The sequence below is a fragment of the Boleophthalmus pectinirostris genome, unplaced genomic scaffold (genome assembly GCF_026225935.1).
Source record: "Boleophthalmus pectinirostris isolate CB_2022bp ecotype Guang Dong unplaced genomic scaffold, ASM2622593v1 HiC_scaffold_17, whole genome shotgun sequence".
NCBI classification, from domain to species: domain Eukaryota; kingdom Metazoa; phylum Chordata; class Actinopteri; order Gobiiformes; family Gobiidae; genus Boleophthalmus; species Boleophthalmus pectinirostris.
In genome coordinates, this window is record NW_026571115.1 from 28366599 (window position 1) to 28387618 (window position 21020).

General features: G+C 40.0%; 2 protein-coding genes across 2 annotated transcripts in view; one reads left to right on the top strand and one right to left on the bottom strand.

The window, feature by feature from the left end:
* Positions 1-9304, bottom strand: part of sez6l2 (seizure related 6 homolog (mouse)-like 2) — a 25678-nt gene extending 16374 nt beyond the window's left edge. The window contains 5 exon segments of the mRNA XM_020922689.2: positions 865-1065; positions 4763-4817; positions 4819-4886; positions 8424-8500; positions 9063-9304. Of these exon segments, the coding sequence (XP_020778348.2) occupies positions 865-1065; positions 4763-4817; positions 4819-4886; positions 8424-8481 (382 nt within the window). The 5' untranslated portion in view covers positions 8482-8500; positions 9063-9304.
* Positions 8985-20635, top strand: asphd1 (aspartate beta-hydroxylase domain containing 1). The gene is made up of 6 exons (XM_020922702.2): positions 8985-9084; positions 12246-12675; positions 13881-14087; positions 15116-15323; positions 17719-17832; positions 20526-20635. The coding sequence occupies exons 2-6, from the start codon at positions 12262-12264 to the stop codon at positions 20633-20635; spliced, it is 1053 nt and encodes a 350-aa protein (XP_020778361.1). The 5' UTR covers positions 8985-9084; positions 12246-12261.
* The last annotated feature ends 385 nt before the right edge of the window (positions 20636-21020 follow it).

Here is a 21020-nt window from a genome sequence, read left to right on the forward strand (position 1 = left end):
TTTTCTACATCACACTTTTTTTCATGGTTTGGGTGTTTTCAGTGACTTATACTTCGGTGCAACATATATTAAAATTTTCACACTGACAGCCGCGAGAAGGCGCTCTAGGCTTGTGTGCCAGTATCTGTTGCTCCTATTACTCCTGTACCACTGTCACTTCACTCTGTGCATGTGTCCTGCAGAAAAAGCTGCTGTCCTGCTGCAAGTAGTGAAATATTCAGCCGAAAACTGTAATCGAGCAGCAGAAAGAAAGTCTAGAGTGAGTGAGAAACTTGTGAGGGTCTGGCGGAAAGCAGGGATGGAGAAGACAGCTTCACGGCAACCAGGAGAGAGCTCCATGTATGTAATTTTAGTGGAAGTTACTGGATGGATCGACAAAGCCTGGACTTCAGTGACACCGAAACCATCCTGTCAGGATTCAGAAAGGCAGGAATAATTCTAACTGGAACTGATGCTGAGTCTGATGACAGCTACGCGGAAGAGGAAGCAGCGCTCCATTTACCTCTAGAGGTCACTGAGTTGCTTGAAATGACACAGAGGATGAAGAATTCAATGGATTTACTGATTTGGAGTGAGATGGAGAGTTTGGTAAACTTATTCTGTTCTGTTGTTTATGCTATAGTTATCTGAAGAACTGTTCGTACGTGACGCTAACAGCCTGTTCTTGTTCTGTTGTTGTTATTATAACTTGCCTTTCAAGATGAAATGTCAGTTCCTGTCCGATTTTATAAAATAAATTTACCCCCCAAAAATGCGACTTATATGTTTTTTTCTTCTTCATTATGCATTTTTTGGCTGGTGCGACTTATACCCTGGAGCCATTTATAATGTGAAAAATACAGTAACCTAATCCAAGCAGCCTACCTGGAGCGTGCATGGTGGTGATGGTAGTAGTCGTGATCAGAGTGGTAGTGGTCTCCTCCTCCACAGGCAGGGAGGACATGGAGCTCCTCAGCCCAGACTGCCTGGAGGGACTTGTGGTCAGCATACCCGGAGAGAGACCCGCTGCGGTGGCCTCGCTCTGCCTCAGCCTGGGCACAGCCTGGGTGGGGTTGGTGGTCGTACCTGGAAGTCCCAAAATGTTTAGTCAAGAGACATTTCAATAGTGTGATTACAGTATGTTAAAAAGGACATGTTATGCCAGAGATATTTTAAATGACATTAGTTTTTCCTTGTAGAGTTGTCAAAAGCATAGAAAATCAGATACCAACTAGACTAGATACTCATTTGAGTAGGTATCAGTACTCTAAAAGCCACTACTTTAGATACTATATTCTACCTGGACAACGCAGATTAAGGGCCTCATAGTAATATAACAGTACTATGATTTAATGTTGAAAATTACACTCTATTGTCAAACTAACTTTTTAAAATTATAATTGTTGTATCATTAATGAATCGGTAGGTCTACTGAGTATCGAGTCAATTTCTTAGTCTCAATTTCGAGTTTAAAATTTTGGTATTGTGAAAACACTATTTCCTTGTGTTTGTAGTTTTTTTGTTCCATTTATGCATGTTTAAAGGTGGAAAACTCTGTGGAGATGTTATTGCTTTGCCATTACTATCACACAGTATGGCATTAAACTACGCAGGTGGCACCAACAAGCGATCTCGTTTAATCTTGTAAGATAAGCAAGGCCGGGCCAGGTTAGAATTTGGATGAGAGACCGTTGGGAAAACCTGATGCCGCAATAGGGCAGCAGTGTCTCTAGCGCAGACTGTCATTGTGTTCTTAGGCAAGACACTTCACACACATTGTTTGGTACGAATGTGGTGTATGTGAGTCCTGCACCGGGGCCCAAATGGTTGCTGAAACGGGCAGGTCTTAACGTTCTGGAATTTTATGGGCGGGTAGTAATTACACACGAGCGGGTCAGGAATAAACCAGGACTAATCTTGGTCTTAAGAAAGAGAGAACACCGAGCCCGTGGAGCAAGGTGTCCGTAAAGCGCAATCGGGTGACGGCTGCGCTTACCTCTGTGCGGCGCAGAGTGCGGTGCCGGTCCTTTCGCCTGCGGTCACCTGATGGTTTACCCGGGCGCACCTCCAAGCCCATCCCGACAGTCCTGTTTCCGTTCAGGTTTAGTCCAGGTTTAGTCTTGTTTTAGTCCTAGTTCAGTCCTGGTTCAGTCCGCCTGGTTAAGTCCTGGAATCAGTCCTAGGTTAGTCCTATGTTAGTCCTGGTTCAGTCCTGGATTAGTCCTGGTTCAGTCCTGGTGCAGTCCGTGGTGTGTGCGGCGCAAAAGTCCGGTATCTCGATCAATGTTTCTTCGGCTCAGTAAGTAATGCCTGTGAAGTGATGACAGTCGAGTCCAACAGAAAAGCGTAGAAAAGCCTAACCGTTTCATTTCATTTCATGATTGTAATTCTTGAAGTCATAACTTTTCAATTCGTATTCATCATGAATGCTTCCATTAGAATGTTTTTATTTTGTGCGTGATTTATCGCGGGCACGGGCGGGTAACGGGTGGAATGTTAATGGGTCGTGGCGGGTGTGGGTTTAACTTTGATAAAATCACAGGTTAACTGGCGGGTGCGGTGCCATACTGCGCGGGTCTCCAAAAATGGACCCGTGCAGGACCCTAATGTGAGTGTTGCTGATGGTCGGCTGTGCAAATTGGCAGCCTATGTTTCATCAGTCTGCCCCAGGGGATCTGTGGCTATAATTCATAATTTGCAGCGGATGTCATCAACATTCCCTGGGAGGGGGGTGAAGCTAACTGAAAGCATTACTCTGTTAGAGGCTCTGTTACTCAAGTTAGTCTTAATCTGGGCTTTATTTTAACACTATCTCACCAGAAAGTGACTATCTCACTTGGTTGGAACCACAACAGGTGAGATGATTTGTGCTGTTAAATGAGTCTCTCTTGCAAAAAACTTACAGTCACATTGCTCACAGGCTCCTGAAAATGTGTTGTTTAAATCCAATGTGTATGTTTTCTAGGGTCTTAAAACCTTTTGGTAGTTATTGCTTTGTTAACCATAGTAACTGATAAACATTCTGCCAACAGAGATACATGTAGAAACTCCCCAAGATTGATGTCGCTGTAAAGTCTCAATATAGTCACTTAAGCACCAGTGAATGAATAATGCACGGAATTTTAAAGCGATTTTGAGCATATGGAAAAACGTTACGTAAGCTTAATGCATTATTATATTATTAGGAACGTGCCCCATCACAAAGTTAACCTTGATTGTCATTGTTTGGGGTCATGGTCAATTCAAAACAGTTCACTCTCTATTACTGTCAGAAGAAAGCATCAGACACCCATTCCAAGAGTTTAAAGGGCCCTCATTACGCTATTTTTACCTCCGCCAAGGAGGTTATGTTTTTGCCGGCGTTTGTCTGTTTGTTTGTCTGTTAGCAACATAACTCAAAAAGTTATGGACCGATTTTGATGAAATTTTCAGGATTTGTTGGAAATGTGAAAAGGAAGAACTGATTTCATTTTGGGGTTGATCCGGAAGAAATCCTGGATTCTGGATCACTTTGAAATTTTAGTTAACATTGTGGTAAATGGGGCCAAAAATTTTGTTTCTCAATATCTCGGTTAATTATTGACCAAACCCCATGAAATTTGACTCAGGGATGGACAATGGGATCCTCTTTCATATTCCAAAGGCTGATCCGGATCTGATCCAGAAGACTGATTTTATCGCAATTTATATAAAAAATGGGGGTAGTCCTTGGCGGAGGTCTGCGCTCTCTGAGTGCTTTTCTAGTCTTATCTCTGTTATAATGTTTCCTCATCACAAACAGACCTGGAGTTGTGTTTTGTTTTATTCACACATGCTTAACATGCAAACCCTGCATATTTAAGCTTCAGTTCTTTTTTCAAGCAGAAAACTTTCTCAAGCTTTGGAGCCGTAGACAGATAAAGGATTCCTCAAACATGTGTAAATAAAACAAAACACAACTCCAGGCATGTTTTTGATGAGGTATGTTTTTGACACCAGTCTTAGTCAGTGTTATTTTTCCTTCTTATCATTGAATTAATTTACTCTTTGTTATTATATTATATTGTGACGTGTGAGCTACTGTGTCCAAATAATTTCCCTTGTGGATCAATAAACTAACATTACTAACAACATTATAACATGGCTTAAAACTCACAGGAATCCATTTTGTGTAATACAGGACCTTGAAATTGGCAGCTTTTGCCCCACCCAGAATTGGCGGGTGCGTATATTGTATCAGCGCCCCCTGGCTGCAGGATCTAGAGGCTGCCTTTTGACTCCAATTCCCTCTCCTCCCTGGTTGCTAGTCTTGTCGATTATGTCTGTACTGTGTTTTGTTGTATGTGCTGATGTTGCAGAGGGGTTTCTTTTTTCTTTATGTACTGGTTCCAGAGAGAGTGTCCCAGATTCCACAAAGTTAGTATAAGTTTCCAGATTCCAGATAGTAAGTTGTAAAAAAAAAAATATTATGTCACATTCATTATGTCACAGATCTCTCAAGACCAAACTGTTTAGCTTAGCTTTGTGGGCGGGGGTAGGATGAAATGTGGGATTGTTTTCACTAATCGATCATAATCACTCGAAAGTGCTTTGTGTTACATTTTTTTGTATGAAAAGCATTCTATAAATAAAGTTTGATTGATTGATTGACTTAAATGGAAAGCGAAAGACACATTGCTGTAAATTGTCCAAACTTGGCTTAAAAAATGATAATAAAATAAATAAAATCAATCAAAAAGGCAGTATAAAGCAAAACATGTCCCCTTTAAACCATACTAGCCACGTCTGACACAGCTCGGAGCACCTGTGGCGGGTTGTCCAAGGTACTCTTTACTTTGCAGGGCGGCGTGGAGTAGCTCACCGGGGGGGATAGGCGTCCGGGCTGGAGGTCGGAGGTGTATCAGGTTCTGGAGTCATGAAGCTCATACCTAAAAAGGCCATAGCTCATTACTGTGAGTCATTAGCACGGGTTGAGTTACACAAAGGACAACGTGCACTTTGTATTGGTGTGTAATAGGTAGTGTTCACAAGACGGCATGCAATTTTAATGAGTTCAAGGTTTAAAAATGAAGAAGGAGCAGAGTTAGGACGCATGGTAAGTTGCTGCTGCTATAAATTCTGACCTGGTTTATGGTTAATACCTCTGTAATTACTGGGTCTATGCAAAGTTTAAAGGTACACTGTGTAACTTTTCTGGTGGATCTGCTAGTCTCGTGGTGATGTCATTGCTCTGCCTGGGATGTTCCACAGTATGGCATAAAATAATACAAATATATCTTGTTTTTATTCATTCACAGGTGTTTTTATTTCTCAAAACTGCCACAAAAACATGCATTCTCACTATGAGTGTGGCACACATCTCCACAGATCTGATCTGTAACTTGGCCTGGTGATATAGCCTGCTTGTCTCCATGGAGATAGTTAAGTCAAATGCCATATTGTAAAGCATTCCAGGAAACAAACAAACAAAAAAACATCTACATCTACAACGAGTCAAGCAGGAGGTGGATCCTCTATCAGAAAAGTTACATAGTGGACTTTTAATATCTTCAATTTCAACACAAAGTCAGGCGTTTTTTGTGGATTGTTGGTATCCAAGTCTCACGATACGATATCGTCGCAAGCAAATAAAATCGCAAGCGTATTTTACTGATAATAAATGTTCTCTGGACTACACAGACATGCTTAGACCTTTTATATCAAAGACAGCAGCATTATGTAAAAAAATTAAAATAAATAAAAAAATCACTAAATAAACTTTATTCGTTTATTCGCCTTTAGTCATCATATTTGAGCCTTTATTTAACTGATAATGTACTTCAAAAGTCTCAGTGTAAATAGAAATAATCATTTGACTAGACAACTAATCAAAAAATAATCGCTGACTAGTCAACTACTAAATATAATCATTAGTTGCCACCCTACTATATTGGAAATGTAATTGCTTTATCTAGAATGTCCCACTGTATGGCATTTAACTCATCTATATCCATGGAGACAAGCCCACAAAGCCTCCAGGCCAAGTTACAGGTCAGATCTATGGAGAGGTGAGCTCATTCACTGTAGGAATAGCGGTTTTTCGAAGTATTTTTGAGCAGTAAAACACCAGTAATTAAATAAATATGACATGGATTAGTGTTTAATGCCATACTGTGAAACCTTTCAGGCAAAGCAATAATATCTCCATGGAAACAAGTTTGTGGCAGACCCCCTACCAGAAAAGTTACACAGTGTTTTCCTAAAATCAAAGGAACACAACTGCTTAATTTGTCTGCTTTGTTTTAACACTGTAATATAATGCAACTCAACGTGAAAGTACTGTAAGTAGTCAGAAAGCAGTACTCTGATTGGGCCGTGTATGGGAAAATGATACAAAATACATTTTAATTCAAGTTTTCAGTGTACTGTAAATACCTTGGAGAGTACTCACTATTACTCCCATTATCAGAGTAACTTCATTTTATAGGTCTAAGCATTTTTTACTAACTGCAGCCACATTAATTGAGATGTTTATTGCTCTAACCTAGCAGCTCTATTTCAACTTTGACATTTTCTTTTAGACTGCCTCATTCAGAAATACTCCCTCATTCATTTATGGACCCCTCCAATTGAATTTAAAGGGTCCATATTATTTATAATATTTTCTGATCTATGTTATAGGTTTGTTTGCTCATCAAAAACATACCCAAAGTTGTGTTTTGCTTCTTTCGCACATGTTTAACACACAAACCCTGCATATTTTGACTGTGTTCTTCTCTCAAACATAAAAACACACTGTCCCACCCTGTGATGCTGAAGTTCTCCAGTGTGTTTTTAAACTCCAGACACTCCACTAGAAACATTTGGATGATTTTAGCCCTGTAATCGCCAATGTCTACTGAACTAAAGGTTAACGGTAGCTGCTAACTTGTAAACTACCCCTTATTGATATCACAAGGTGGACCAATCTATTAAAACAAAAAAAAAGAGCGACCATATTACACCCATCCTAGCCTAACTCCACCTGTTAAATACTGATCTTTTAACCCCACACTCTGCCCCTCGGTCTCTCAGGTCAAGCTCTCTCAACCTACTGTCCGTCCCACCATCCCGCCTCAAAACCAGGAGAGGCCGAGCTTTCTCTGTTGTGGCCCCTAAGCTTAAGCCAAGCTGACGCCACCTAGTGCCTCCGCTCAATTTCATTTCTCTCCAGCGACTAGGTCAGGAATCGGAATACACTAGATGGTTCGCAAAAATCCCAGAAGTGCGCGTTCAGGCGAAGAGCCATAGATTTTGTGTTGGCAACAATTCCCTAGATCAAGGATTTAAAGACGGAATAAAGAGAATGTTTGGTGAATTTTATCAAGGGAAAAGATGTTATTGCCCTTTTTCCTACTGGATTTGGGAAAAGTTTAATAGACCAGCCCCGTTAGTGGTGCATTACATATGTCACGACCAAATAGCAGCGATTGGTTAAATGAAAAAAGTACCCGCCTACCGTTGAGCGAACAAATTCTAACAACACGAGTTCAGACGGTTTCTATGAAGTGAAGCCGTCTGATGAATCGTGCTACCTAAGCTTTGGAATGCCTTCCCTCTTCATCTGAGATCTTGATCCTTCCTGTCTCACTTTAATACCCTCCTAAAACAATTTTTTTTTCAAGATGGCTTTCAACAGCCCATGAGCTCTACTTTAGACTATTATCTTTGTGTATCTTTTATGTTATGCGTTATGTTATGCGTTATCGTGGGAAAGCTCATGATTAGGGGTGTAAGAATATCCAAATCTCTTGGTACAATATTTTCAAGATGTACATGTCACAGTACGATATTTACTGCGATATTTTGTGGTGGCTAACAAAACTGTTATTATGCTACTTTTTCTTCTTAAAATGCCTCGACAAGACTTAATCCAAAGAACTAAGACTTAAAAGTGCTTAGAACTGTTATTTCTTCTTGTAGTCTACACTGAAATGGAGCAAAGGATCATGGTCTATGTAGTTCCCTCTGTCTTTTTTTTAGCTATTGCTGCACCATAACTCTTAATTTCAGCAAAGAGATTTGTGATTCGATATATTGTGACAGTCCACAATATTATTGTGAAAACTTTAACGGTACAATATCATGATATTTCGGTTATTGTTACATCCCTAATATTTTACATATTTTATATTTGTGTTATTGTTTCACTATGTTGCAAATTGTTATGGTTGTTTTAAATGTGCTATGTAAATAAAATGACTTCACTTGACTAACGCAGGATTACTCAAACAAGTCTAAATGAAACAAAACACAACGCCAGATAACAACATTCTCTAACATGACTTAAAGCTCACCAGAGTACATTTTCCATAATATAGGACCTTTAATAATGTCAAATTCTTTTACACAAACACAACCTCTTACATATTACCTATTACGTATAATGCACATACATAAATACATGGGGCAAATGACACCAAGCACAATATACAAAAGACAGTTACCTGACACCAAGTGGAGCATGGTGACTGACAGCAGCACCAGAAGCTGTGTGGCCCCCATGTTTTTGGATGAGAACGCACTGAGAAGAATAAACATGCAAAAATATATGATTAATTTTGAATAACTGGCTTTGTTACAAAATGTACAGCTGAGATTGCTTACATAGCTGGTCAAATACTAGCAACAAGCAGCACTGCATAGCTAATCTGGACACTGTTTTGTTTTTGGTACCTTAGCCCCCCCTTTTTTTTAGCATTGTCGATGAAAAATTGGAAAGATAATCCAATTTCACACAGAAAAGCATAATGCAAGGCTATGTTTTGAACAGGCCTACCCCCGAGACAAGCTAACATATTCATGCATTTTTTCTGCACCCAATCCTACCGCTTCAAGATCCACAAAATCCGCTACAACCCGAAATGCAACGTCTCCATCTTTTCACAGGTGCACCCCGAACGCTTTACATATGCGTAATGTTGCTTTTTTTTAGGCGTTCCCTCGCTGAAGACGCTAAAACACCACGAACCCCTGTCAGTAAGCTCGCATTTTCAAACCCCCTGGCCCTTTTTGTGCACCAGCGGATGATACTGGCTTTTTTAGCATCTGGCGAATCATCAAGGCGAATTTGGAGCGCGTATTACCTCGCTTTTCCTGGACGTCGAGGTGCGTATCAATGTCCCCCAAGACCCTGTTGCGGCTGTGGTTAGGCCCCGGGAACACACGGCGCTCTTGGGGTCTCTGTACCGATAAGATGCCCCCCTTTTTTCGCTGCTTACGGTGCGCTTGACGCATTCAGCCAGCGATGATGTGAGGGCATTTGTATTGATGCTCCAAGCGCGCTCTAGCGGACGCAGCCTGACATTGCACACGAGCGGCTCTGGAGCTGCGTTGCTTCTCAGAGGCTGGCGTCCACAAAACAAGACAACGCTACGGTTTTAGGAAGGTAAAGTTAAAGCGAAAAAAAGGAAATGCTTGGACGTGTTTTGTCATGCATGCGTGCGTAAAACCCTGCATGCACCACTCGTTTTGCTCGGAGAACGGATTAAGAATTTGATTTCGCATATTTTATTGAAGAAAGCAGTATAGAATGGATGCTGGGGTTGGTGCTACTGCGAAAATATAAAAAGCTCGGGGAAGGAAGGGTGTCGATGCATGTCCCTGGCGTGGCCCATGGGTGCTGGCGCTGTCATTGGACCGTATCATGAGCGTGTCATTGATGCCAGCAGGAAATAAACCATCAGAAATAAACCGATTAGGAATGAACCCTCCCACCCTATCAGCCATCACCGTGCAGGCACTCAGGCAGACACTCACCCGTGCACGCTCGAGGCACGCACGCACGCAGTTTGCCTGTTAATTCATCAACCAATCAACTCTGGACGATATGTTCCTCTCATGATGTAATAAACCATCAGATGCCAGTTCCCTTGCTGCGTCTGTCCGCTCAATCTGTCTCGCGGTGACCTGCACGCATCTGCTGGTTGCTCGTCCCATGCCGTTGCGTAATGTGTTTCCGTGGTTATAATCTTAATAACATTACAACTAATTCGAGCTCAACGAAATATGCCGCGCACGATATTTCTGTCATCAATATTCAGATTAAACATATGGTGCATTTGAGTGGCTCTGGTCACTAGCAAGGTCAGTTTTCTGTCTAAAATACAAAAACATGCTTGAAGTTGATTTGTTTACATTGTCAACAAGGGTTCAGGTCAGATTTGTAATAGGCCCACTGCATAAAGTTTGTTACTGGGTTAGAAGCACCACAGTTGAATTGGTTTGATATTGGATACTGGATATTCGTCGCACTCAAAGGCAGTCATTTAACTTGTGATACATATCAGTTTTTTTTTCAAACAACTTGTGATGTCTTCATAATCACCCAGGGTATTTATCACAAGACAGTAACTATTAAAAAAAAAAAACATTGACCATTGACCATTGTTGATTTTTCTTTCCTTACCAGAGGGGTACCAACAAGTTTGTCCACGTCTGTACATCACAAGTTAAATCAATTCATAAATATGCACTAAATCAGCTCATAGTAAGATTTTTAAAATAATTACTGTCTTGTGATATATACCCTGGATGATTATGAAGACGTCACAAGTTGTTTGAAAAAAAAATTGTCATATGTATCACAAGTTAAATGTCTTTGAATGTGTTGAATATCCAATATCAAACAAATTTAACTGCAGTGCTAAAAAAGTGATGGAAAAATACTTTTAAAATGTTTTTAAAAAAATATTTAGTTACAGAATACTGAATACCTGAAATAAAATGTATTTTGTATATTGATACATGGTCCAATCAGAGTACTGTATTCTGAATACTTTCACACCAAGTTTCATTTAAATTATAGTGTAAAGACATAACAGAATTAAAAACAGCTTTGTCAGTTTCACAGTGTGTTACGCATTCCCATATCTCTCACTCATCACACTGTTATTGTGCAGTTTGAAGCCGAAATTGTGCGATTCAAGTACCGTCATTTATGTTATTAGGTTCTTTTTACAGACCAAGAGTTTTACTACATGGATTTTTTGCAGAATCAATAATCGAACCACCAAACTATTACTTATCTCAGGTTAAAGACGTTATATATTTTGTTCTGAATGAATATAAGAATTTTGGAGAGGAAATGAGTGGTTCAATTTCAGTCCCCTCCGGATTCAGACAGAATGTAGAAGGGACAGGCTGGTCAGGCAAATCAACTGGGGCGATAGAAGCTTAGTTGGTATTGGTTGGTTAGGTTAGTTTATTACCATTTGTAGTAAAAAAAAAATGCAGCTCCCACAGATGATTGCTTTCATTGTGTCCTTGGGCAAAACACTTAAACCATCTGGCCCCCAGTGTCTGCGTATATTGGTGTGTAAATGTGTGTGTGAATGCTTGAGTGGTTCCTTGATGTAAAGAGCTTTGAGTGCCTTAAAGGTGGAAAAGCACTGAGCTTATATAAAAGTGAGACCATTTACCGGTTAGTCGACTAAAAAGGGGGCGTGGCGAAAGCTCTTAAAACTATTACATATCTGATCTCTATGTATCTGACCCAAACTGCACTTACAAGACTACACCTGCAGGGGGAGCTCATGCAAAAACAACTATTTATGCAGAAGAAAGTACTAGGAAACAATGTATTTATGGAAAGACAGATTCAACTTGTGAATTATGAGTTAACTCACGCACTCACTCACAGATTTCTGCTGTTGGCCCACATAAATCCTTATACTATAGTAATTAAAGTGCATATGACTTTTCTTCTTTTTTTTTTACTTTCTTTGTTGGGGTAATACCTGTTGTAAATATAAATTACACTTTTACACAAATGAAGAAGCTATTTGTGAAGAAAAGTTGAAAACTGAGAAGAGAGTGGAGAGTCCCATATTGATGACACTATATTTGGGACAATTCTATTCAAACATTCACAATTTACACAAGAAACACATTTTAATGGTAATTACATGAGTATTTAAACAAAATAAAGTTGTTTTCTTATATTTTTATTTGTCAAATGATCATTTCTGTGTACATTAGAGAAGTTTTGGCCCAGTGTACAATTTGGTTTGCTTGGTGAGTGATGCATTTTGACATTTTTTTGTAAAATCTTAAATATATTGAACATTGAATGCTGTTTTAGTAAAATTAGTAGTTTATAGGTCATAGGCACTTTAAAATACAATAAAATAATTACTTGATTTATACAAACTTTGGTCGACAAAACACCGTTGACCAACTAAATGATTACAGCTCTTCAAAATATGATGCTGAATCTTCGTTATAATTATTTTTGAGTGCAATATTTAACCTTTTCTCCTCTTTTTCAGGTTCCTGGGGGTCAAAATGCAGTGGCCCCTGAGCACACTGCCCCTCCCCCTCTGCAGTGACCTTGGTGTACAGTCTCTGAGCGGCCTCCTGTGGACCTTCCTCCTCCTCTTCCTCTGGCACTGCTACAGGATGGGCACAGACTCACCCGCACACCCGCACAGCTCCAAACTCAACTCGCGCCGAGCCCTGAAGAGCTGTGGCGGGAGCAGAGGTGATCACAGGAGCAGCTTCATCTCCATGGGAACGACGGAGGAGGAGGATGACGAGGAGGAGAGGGGACAGGGATACCTCACCCCCGTGCTGAGTCACGCCTTGTTCCCGACCCAAGCCTCCGCCCAGGCCAAGAAACTGTACGCAGCCCTGCAGGAATATGCCAAGCGCTACAGCTGGGTGGGCATGGGACGGATCCACAAGGGCCTACGAGAACAGGTCTCATTACCGCTACTTATATACTTTGACTGGTACTGCCAGTACTCCCACGACTGTTTCTAATACGGCTACTACTTAAAGGGACCGTCCGGAATATTCGACCTAGGATTTCCTAGTTATAGTGTTCGAAACGTATAGAGACACTTTTTAAAATGTTAAGAATCTGTGTATCATTTGTTCATTCGTTTTTCAAAATAAAACCAAAAATAAGAAAATGAAAAAAAAAACAAGTATTTTCTTCATTATTTGTCTCCAAAACCAAAATGAAAAAAATGGATAAAGATTTGTTTTTTCAGTTTTTGATTTTGTGTTTAAATGAATCATGGAAAAATTGGATAATGGCTGTTTCCCGTTAACTTCAACTGCAATGCCGGACTTTTGCACCGCATACGGACTGAACCAGGACTGCACCAGGGCTAAACCAGGAGTGTTGGGACGGGCCCGGAGGTGTTCTCGCGTAGATTGTCGGGTGATCAGGAGTGAGACCAGGACCAGACCGGGACCAGACCGGGACCAGACCGGGACCAGACCGGGACCAGACCGGGACTGAGACCGGAACCAGATCGGGACTGAGACCGGGACCAGACCAGGACCAGGACTGAGACTGGGACTGAGACCAGGGCAGAACTGTTTAGTCTTGGTTTAGTCCTGCTTCAGTTTTGGTTTAGACCTGGTTTGACCTGGTTTAGTCCTAGTTCAATCCTAGTTCAGTTCTGGTTTAGACCTGGGTTAGTCCCCCATCTCACCTCCACTGTCCTAATGAATCCCTCTGAGTTTGAATGGGTGATGTAAAATTGTAGTCATACTTAAACATTGGAGATATATAGAAACCTTTATAATTCAGCAATTGTTGTTTTAGAATATAATATAATTTGAATAAATATGTATTTTTATGATTAAATATGTGATCAGTTCATGTATTGTACTAGACTTGAACCTCAAAAACATTTACAGTGGCAAATATTCTTGATGCATTGCTCAAATATTGTCTGAATAATGTTTTTAAAAAAAACATATCCATATACATATCAGAGGTGGGTAGAGTAGACAAAAATTGTACTAGAGTAGCGTTACTTCAAAATAATATTACTCAAGTAGAAGTACCAAGTAGTGGTCCAAGAAATTACTCAAGTAACTGTAACTACCCACCTCTGATATATATTTATTCACATGTTTCTTGTGATGTGATGTCTGTATTTGTTCAGGAGAGGCTGGCCAGTCACTGCACCATCCAGAAGCCTCACCTGTTCTACCTGCCAGACGTACCCAGTGTTCCCTTCTTCCCACGGGACGCACACAGACACGACATCGAGGTGCTGGAGGCCCACTACCCCGTCATCCTGTCTGAGTTCCAGGCCGTGTATCAGAGAGGAATCGACTCCAAACACGGCTGGACCTCTATGGGACCCAAGGTACAAAACAACCTCCGTGCAAGCTCATTTGGTTCATCAGATTTAGAATTTTAAATGCTACTCAATTTCTTGCTTTGAGATTTTTTTTTTTTTTTTTTTAACTGAGAACAAATATAAGCCAAGATAAACTTTTATTAGTCCCACGATGTTCGAACTACCCATAAAAGTTTCTGTGTGTGGTGTAAAACTCTGGAACAGCCTGGATACACATCTCAAGCAGTGCCAAAATATCCATAAATTCAAGTTGTTATGAAAAAATATGATCTGGTGACAGTATATAGAGAGTGAGTCTTAATATTAGAACAGTACTGCCTTCTGTAGGGCTGGTTTATGTTTGTTCCTTACCATTACTTGTTCTGCTGTCTGTTACCATTGTTAGTATCCTATATTTTCCTTATAATTGTTGGTATTCTTATGTATTATTGCAATACAGTTATGTTACCAAACTATAACAGTGACTCCTTGTCCGCACTTGTAAATAGTTCATATAGTTTAATGTAAAATGTCTGAAAATTTTTAAAGAAAGCTCATTGTGTTAGATTAGAAGAAGGGGGAGGGTTTTTTAAATGTGTTTTTTTTGTTTTGTTTATTTCTGCTATAATTTAATTAATGTTATATGTTCCATTGTAAAATAATGTAAATTTCCTACGACATGTTTGAATTGTTTTATTGTGAATTTCATTTGATGACCAAAGATGCCAAGGCATTTAAAAAATGACCAGAAATTGAATGAAATTGCAGACTGTTTTATTTTAAGTACATGGAAATTTGAATTTTACAAATGCTAATTACATACATTACAATATTTGAACCCAATTAAGAGACACACGACAATTCTTCATAAATACACAAAACGTGAGACAAAACTGTACACGGCACTTGACAAAACTGACGCGATGTGCAGTTGTTTCATTAAAAAGCACAGTATATTTGTTGTGATAGTGCTGAAACATTTTTTGAGTGTAGAAATCTCACTCTACTCTTAACATCTCATCATTGGTAACATGGATTTGCACGATCTCTCCCAGGGCCAGGCCGTCTTCCCTCTGTACAGCGCGGGAGTGTGTGTGGCTGGAAACTGCCGCTCGTGTCCGTGCACATACAGGACCCTTCTCTCTCTGCGCACCTTCATCAACAGTAACTCTTTAGGATCGGCCGGCTTTTGGCTCTTGGGGCCCGGGGCCACTCTGGGCAGTTCCTACGGCCCCACCAACACTCGCCTGCGCTGCCATCTGGGTGAGACATACACACCTAAATGGAGTAGGTCAACCCAAACACACACCAACATTTAGAATTTTTAGGTTTCGAACTTTTACATTTCGTCTTTGCTCATTTGTTTACATTAGTGTATATATATATATTTTTTTTAAACTTGACTCTACAATAATAAGAACCCAGCTTCAGTTTTGGTCTAATCTAATAGGCCAATGCAAGAATAACTAGGTCCTTACAACCTGGCGAACCTTCACATGCTCCTCTGATAGGTCACTCCAGCTGCACTGAAGGACAGGTCAAAAGATGTGAAGGACAAATGTCTCTTGGGACAATGAAATCAATACATTATACCACCCCTGTGTTACACATGGATGTCAGGGTCCAGGGCTAACATCACTTTTCACTGTTTGTAATAAATACTGGTGATAACTAAATCGATTTTGAGAATTCAATATTCACTTTCTGCTGACTGGTCATAATATTAAACTTACAGGTCCTATATTGCACAAAATTGACTCTTATTAGTTTTAGGTCATGTTATAATGCTGTTACTTCATTACAAACATATGTGGAGTTATGTTTTAATTCACATGTTTGAGTAATCCTTTATTATTAGTCTGTCTACATATCCAAAGCTCAAAATGAAGCAGCAGTTTTTCAAGTTATCAGCTATCTTTTTTATCTTTAGTTCAGTAGAGACTGGTAATTCCATGGGTGAAAGCATCAAAATGATTCTAGTGAAGGTGTATAGAGTTTAAAAACACAGCGGATCACTTTCTGTATTACATGTGTGAATGAAACAAAACACAACTCCAGGTGAGGTGCGATGAGGAAACAACTTCAGAACATAGATCAGAAAATAGCGTAATATTGTCCCTTTAATATGTGAGTAGACCAGTTTGCTAAAAAGTAATACGACAAACTTACACTACTGTTCAAAAGTTTTAGAACACCCTAATTTTTCCAGTTATTTGTTGCAATTCAAGTCGTGCAAGTCCCATGAACAGTTTGAAATGGTACAAAGGTAAGTACTGAACAGGCAGAGGTTAAAAAAAAGATAAAAGAACAAAATACAAGTCCAAGCTCTGCCAAAACTACCTCAGGAAAAAAAGAACAAGATGGTGAGCTTGAAAACATGGAGCGGGCAGCACAGTCTCCAGAGTCTCCAGAGGATGTCCCAGAGTATTCTAAAAGATATGCAACAGCGACTAAACTCAGAGTTTCAGCTGCTTCCCTTTGGTCAGAAGCTTTTAGTCCCGAGATCTAGAACGAACCATTTTAAAAGGAGCTTCATTCCAGCTGCTATCATGCTTATGAATAAACTGTAATCTATTTATCTATCAATTTTAGTACATTTGTCTTGGAAAAATTGTGTCTTTTTATATATTTTATATTTATTGTGTTTTTTTTGCCAAGTGTGATGGATGAATTTAACTAATTGTTTATGTGGCAAACCATTCTGCACTAGAGCACTGTAACACTTTATTTTGTATTTCTGTTTTTAGACGTGTTTATTGTACATAATGTGGATGAATGAAATGTGAAATGTGGGACCTGCCTCTCAAATCTGCAAAACAAATTTACCTACGAGTATGAATAAAGTGACCTAACCTAACCTAACCTAGACTTAAGCCCCATCGAGCTGGTTTTGGGATGAACAGGACAGAAGAGTGAAAGCCAAGCAACCTACAAGTGCCACACATTTATGGAAACTTCTGCAACAGATTGGGAAAAACTTTCTGAAGAATATTTGATTTCTATTGTAAAAAGAACAAGCCACGAGTGTGTTCAGCTGTTATATCTGCCAAAGCTGGACACGTTCATGAATCAAAAGTTTAGAAAACGTTTTGTCAACAGTAAACAGTAAATTCACTAGAAAAAGTGTGGTGTTTTAAAACTTTTGACCAGCATTTAAAAGGTATAGACATCTGAACTTTCAACTTCCACTCAGAAATAATTTTCAGTCTGAAGGCACTGGTCTGAGAAGCTATAATTTTAGAATACTGTAGACCACTCCAGGATGAATGAAGGACTGCACAGATTAATAACAATATAGTCATTATTGCGATATCATTATAACAAAACTGTGCCTCCTACGTCATTTTTGGCAGCACCACTAAAATGTTGTGGACTTCCGGCTTGATCTAAACACAAATCTAAACACAATCTCTTTACTGGTAAGAAACGGCACAATTAAATAGTTTCCCAAATCCGTCATCCCTGCTTAACACACGCCAGCGTATTACATAAGACTGAGTTAGTTTGAAGATTTGTTACTCATCCTGTTTTGTACCCTGTCTAATCTGATTCTGTAATCCTTTCTTTTTGGATAGTGCAGGCTAAGAGTGCGTGCTTCCTCCTAACGATACAGTAGTAAACCCTAAACTCTAGCTAACCCCTGTGCTTTGCCTCACAGGGCTGCAGACCCCCCCGGAGTGCGAGCTGGTGGTGGGGGGAGAGCCGCAGTGCTGGTCAGAAGGACACTGCCTCCTGGTGGATGACTCCTTCCTCCACACGGTCTCGCATAAAGGTTGGTTAAAGGTTAGACTGCGGATGAATGTCAAAAATGAACAATGGGATTATAAAAGAAAATAGCACAAATCTGAAGCAATGTCCCGGATAAAACAGAGGTTGGATTGAATGTTGTTTTACGGTTGAACAGCTCAGTTCTAGTTTAAAGGACACATATGCATAATGGACTTTTTGGCTATAACGCTGTTCCCTCATGAGAAACTTTGCTACGTTCACTTGTTTCATTAATCAATAAATCCAAAGTGTACTTCTTTGAGCTCTCAAAAAGGCTCTTTTGCTCATTTAGTCTGGATTGTTGAGTCACAAGTAGTGGTGTAACGATGTCCAAGTCTCACGATATGATATTGTCATGGTAAGAACCTCATGGAACGGCTTTTGTTACGATATCGTGTGAAAGTCGATCACGATATGATTAGGGGTGTAACAATATCCAAATCACTCGGTACGATATTTTCAAGATCTACATACGGTACGATATTTACTGCGATATTTTGTGAAGGCTAACAAAACTGCCAATATGCAACTTTTTCCTCTTAAAATGCCTTGACAAGATTTAATCCAAAGAACTAAATGCTTAGAACTGTTATTTCTTCATGTAGTCTACAAAAGATCATGGTCTATGTAGTTCTCTCTGTCTTTTTTTTTTTTTTTTTTGGCTATAACTCTTAATTTAAGCAAAGAGTAATTCAGTAATTCGATGTATTGTGATGGTCCACTATATTATCGTGAGAACTTTGACGATACGATATCACGATATTTTGGCTACTGTTACATTCCTAGTCACAAGTAAAAATGTTGACTTTTCCTGTGCATGTTTTAAGACCATAAACTATCACTGAACTTGTGGTCAAATCGTGTTCACAATGAGTGCAAAGATCTATCAGCTAAGCATTCACATGGCCTAAAGCTCTAATGCAGGGTTTGTCAACGTTTTGGTTTTTCAGGCCAGGGACCCCCAAACTGATGGAGAGCTGGAGCAGGGACCCCCCTACTATATATATGGCATACAATTGTGTTTTATATTAAAGTGGGCCTAGAGTCATGTATAAATATAGCTACTCTTGTTATTGTACATTCAATACTAGGGGGGTATTTCATCAAAGTGGCTTAACAAATCCAGGCTTATCCTGAAACTAGCTCCATCCACAACTCGTTCCATGACAGAAATAAGCCTGAGTCTGGCCAAACTAACTCAGACCTGAAGTTTAAGCTGCTTTGTGCTCGCTCGCGGTGACGCTGAGAAGGCCAGGGCAATGGAGCAAGGACATCACGGAAAATGGGCTCAAAGTGTAACTTTTTAAAATGATCTGACGAGAGAGGAGCCACAGTGCACACGGACAAGAGTTTGATATGGGCCATGAAACTTTTCTGGTCATGGAGGATCTGAGGAGCGAGAGGAAAGACACGACTCCCCCTCCTCTCCTGTTCGCTCCCCCTCCTCTCCCAGTCGCTCCATGCGTACAGAGGAGACTGGCTGCGTAGTTTGAGGCCTGGTTAATGTGGACCAGGGAAAGAAGTTGCTTCACCTCTTCCCGATGCATGTGCAAAGCTTAAATTCTGTTGTGCATAAAAGTAAAGCTGTAACAGAACTCTTTGCAATGTTCAATGATAGGTGACCAGCTTCACTGTTAATTATTACCCAACAAAATCCAAAGATTACTTAGACTTAGACAACTTTATTGATCCAAAAGAGAAATTATTTGTACACAGTAGCTCACACATCACAATATAATATAATAAAGAATAAAATATAAATGATAATAATACATTCACAGCAAACACAGCAAGAGACTGGTGTCAAATACGGCATAATTATATAAATGTATATGTACAAGTCAAAATAAAGTAATACAAATATACCTCAGCTATATACAAGAGGTCGTAAGGCAAAACAGTGCAAAAATGAAATAATGATTGACAGGACATAGGGTTATCTGTTACATAAGGGTGAGTTGTTGTACAGTTGTTTGAATGTAGTCCTGTGTCTCTCACTGTTTGAGCGGAGCTGTAGGAGCCTGTTGGAGAGTCAGCTCCTCTTTCCCTCTACGTTAAGTCTTTCAGTCAAAAAAGGGGGGGGAGGTCCACACTTTCATGGCCCAGTACCAAACGACCCATGGCCCAGGTACTGGTCCATGGCCTGGGGGTTGGGGACCACAACACAACCTTCTCTGAACAATTAGTAGTACTCAAGTTTTAAACAATGAAAAACAATTACTGAACCAACAATAAAAGGATCCATAAGTCGCCTATTTGGGCATAAAATGTAGCCCATTTCTTTTTCTTTTGAACATTCAGTTGAACCAGCAATATTGGAACAAAAGAGTCAATAAAATAATTACAAAAAGAAAGAAAAGAAAAAAGAAATTATACAAAACATGTCTTACGATTTCAACCTTTCTAATGAGGTAGGTGGATCTGTCTGCGTTTTTGTCACATGTTCCAGTTTGGGCTGAAGGAGGAGAGCACAGCAGCAGATCAGGTGCAGGATTCAGTCTGTTTCTGTGCTTTGTCTTCATTTTTGTGAGCACAGATGTGTCATGTGTCAGAACTGTATATTGCAGACCTACATGCAGATCGTGACAAGGCGACCCAAACAACATCTCTCGCGACCCAGTCTTTGAGGACTAATGATCTAAACCAAAAGAAATTAACATCGAGTACGACATTCTTTTCCATATTTTGATTGTGCAGGTCCCCAGGAGGCCGGCCCCCGCGTCATTCTCAGTGTGGACCTGTGGCATCCCAACGTGGCTGCAGCGGAGAGACAGGCCCTGGACTTCATGTTTAGCCCTGAGCCCTGAAGTAACCCAACTGTGCTATAGCAGGGCAATGCAACATGGACACTGTACACTCCAACAAAAGATAAGAAATGTTGGCTTCAAACACGTTATGTCATCTTTTTTTCCTTTATTTCATTTTGATTCAAAGTAAATTTTTTGTTAGTTTAAAAGGCTGACATCATAAGTACTCATATTTTAAAGGCCCCGTCCACACTAGTACGTAGTCGAGTCGTTTTTGTTGTGGATGCAGTGTTCATCCGCACTACTCCGATGGAAAACGGCTCCAGAGACGGAACAATCTGATGCCGCCAGCTGAGACGAATTCATCTGAGTACAGATCTGATCCAGCACCATGTAGACGCCTGAAAACGCTGATACACTGATGTAAGTCTATGTGCCGTGAAGT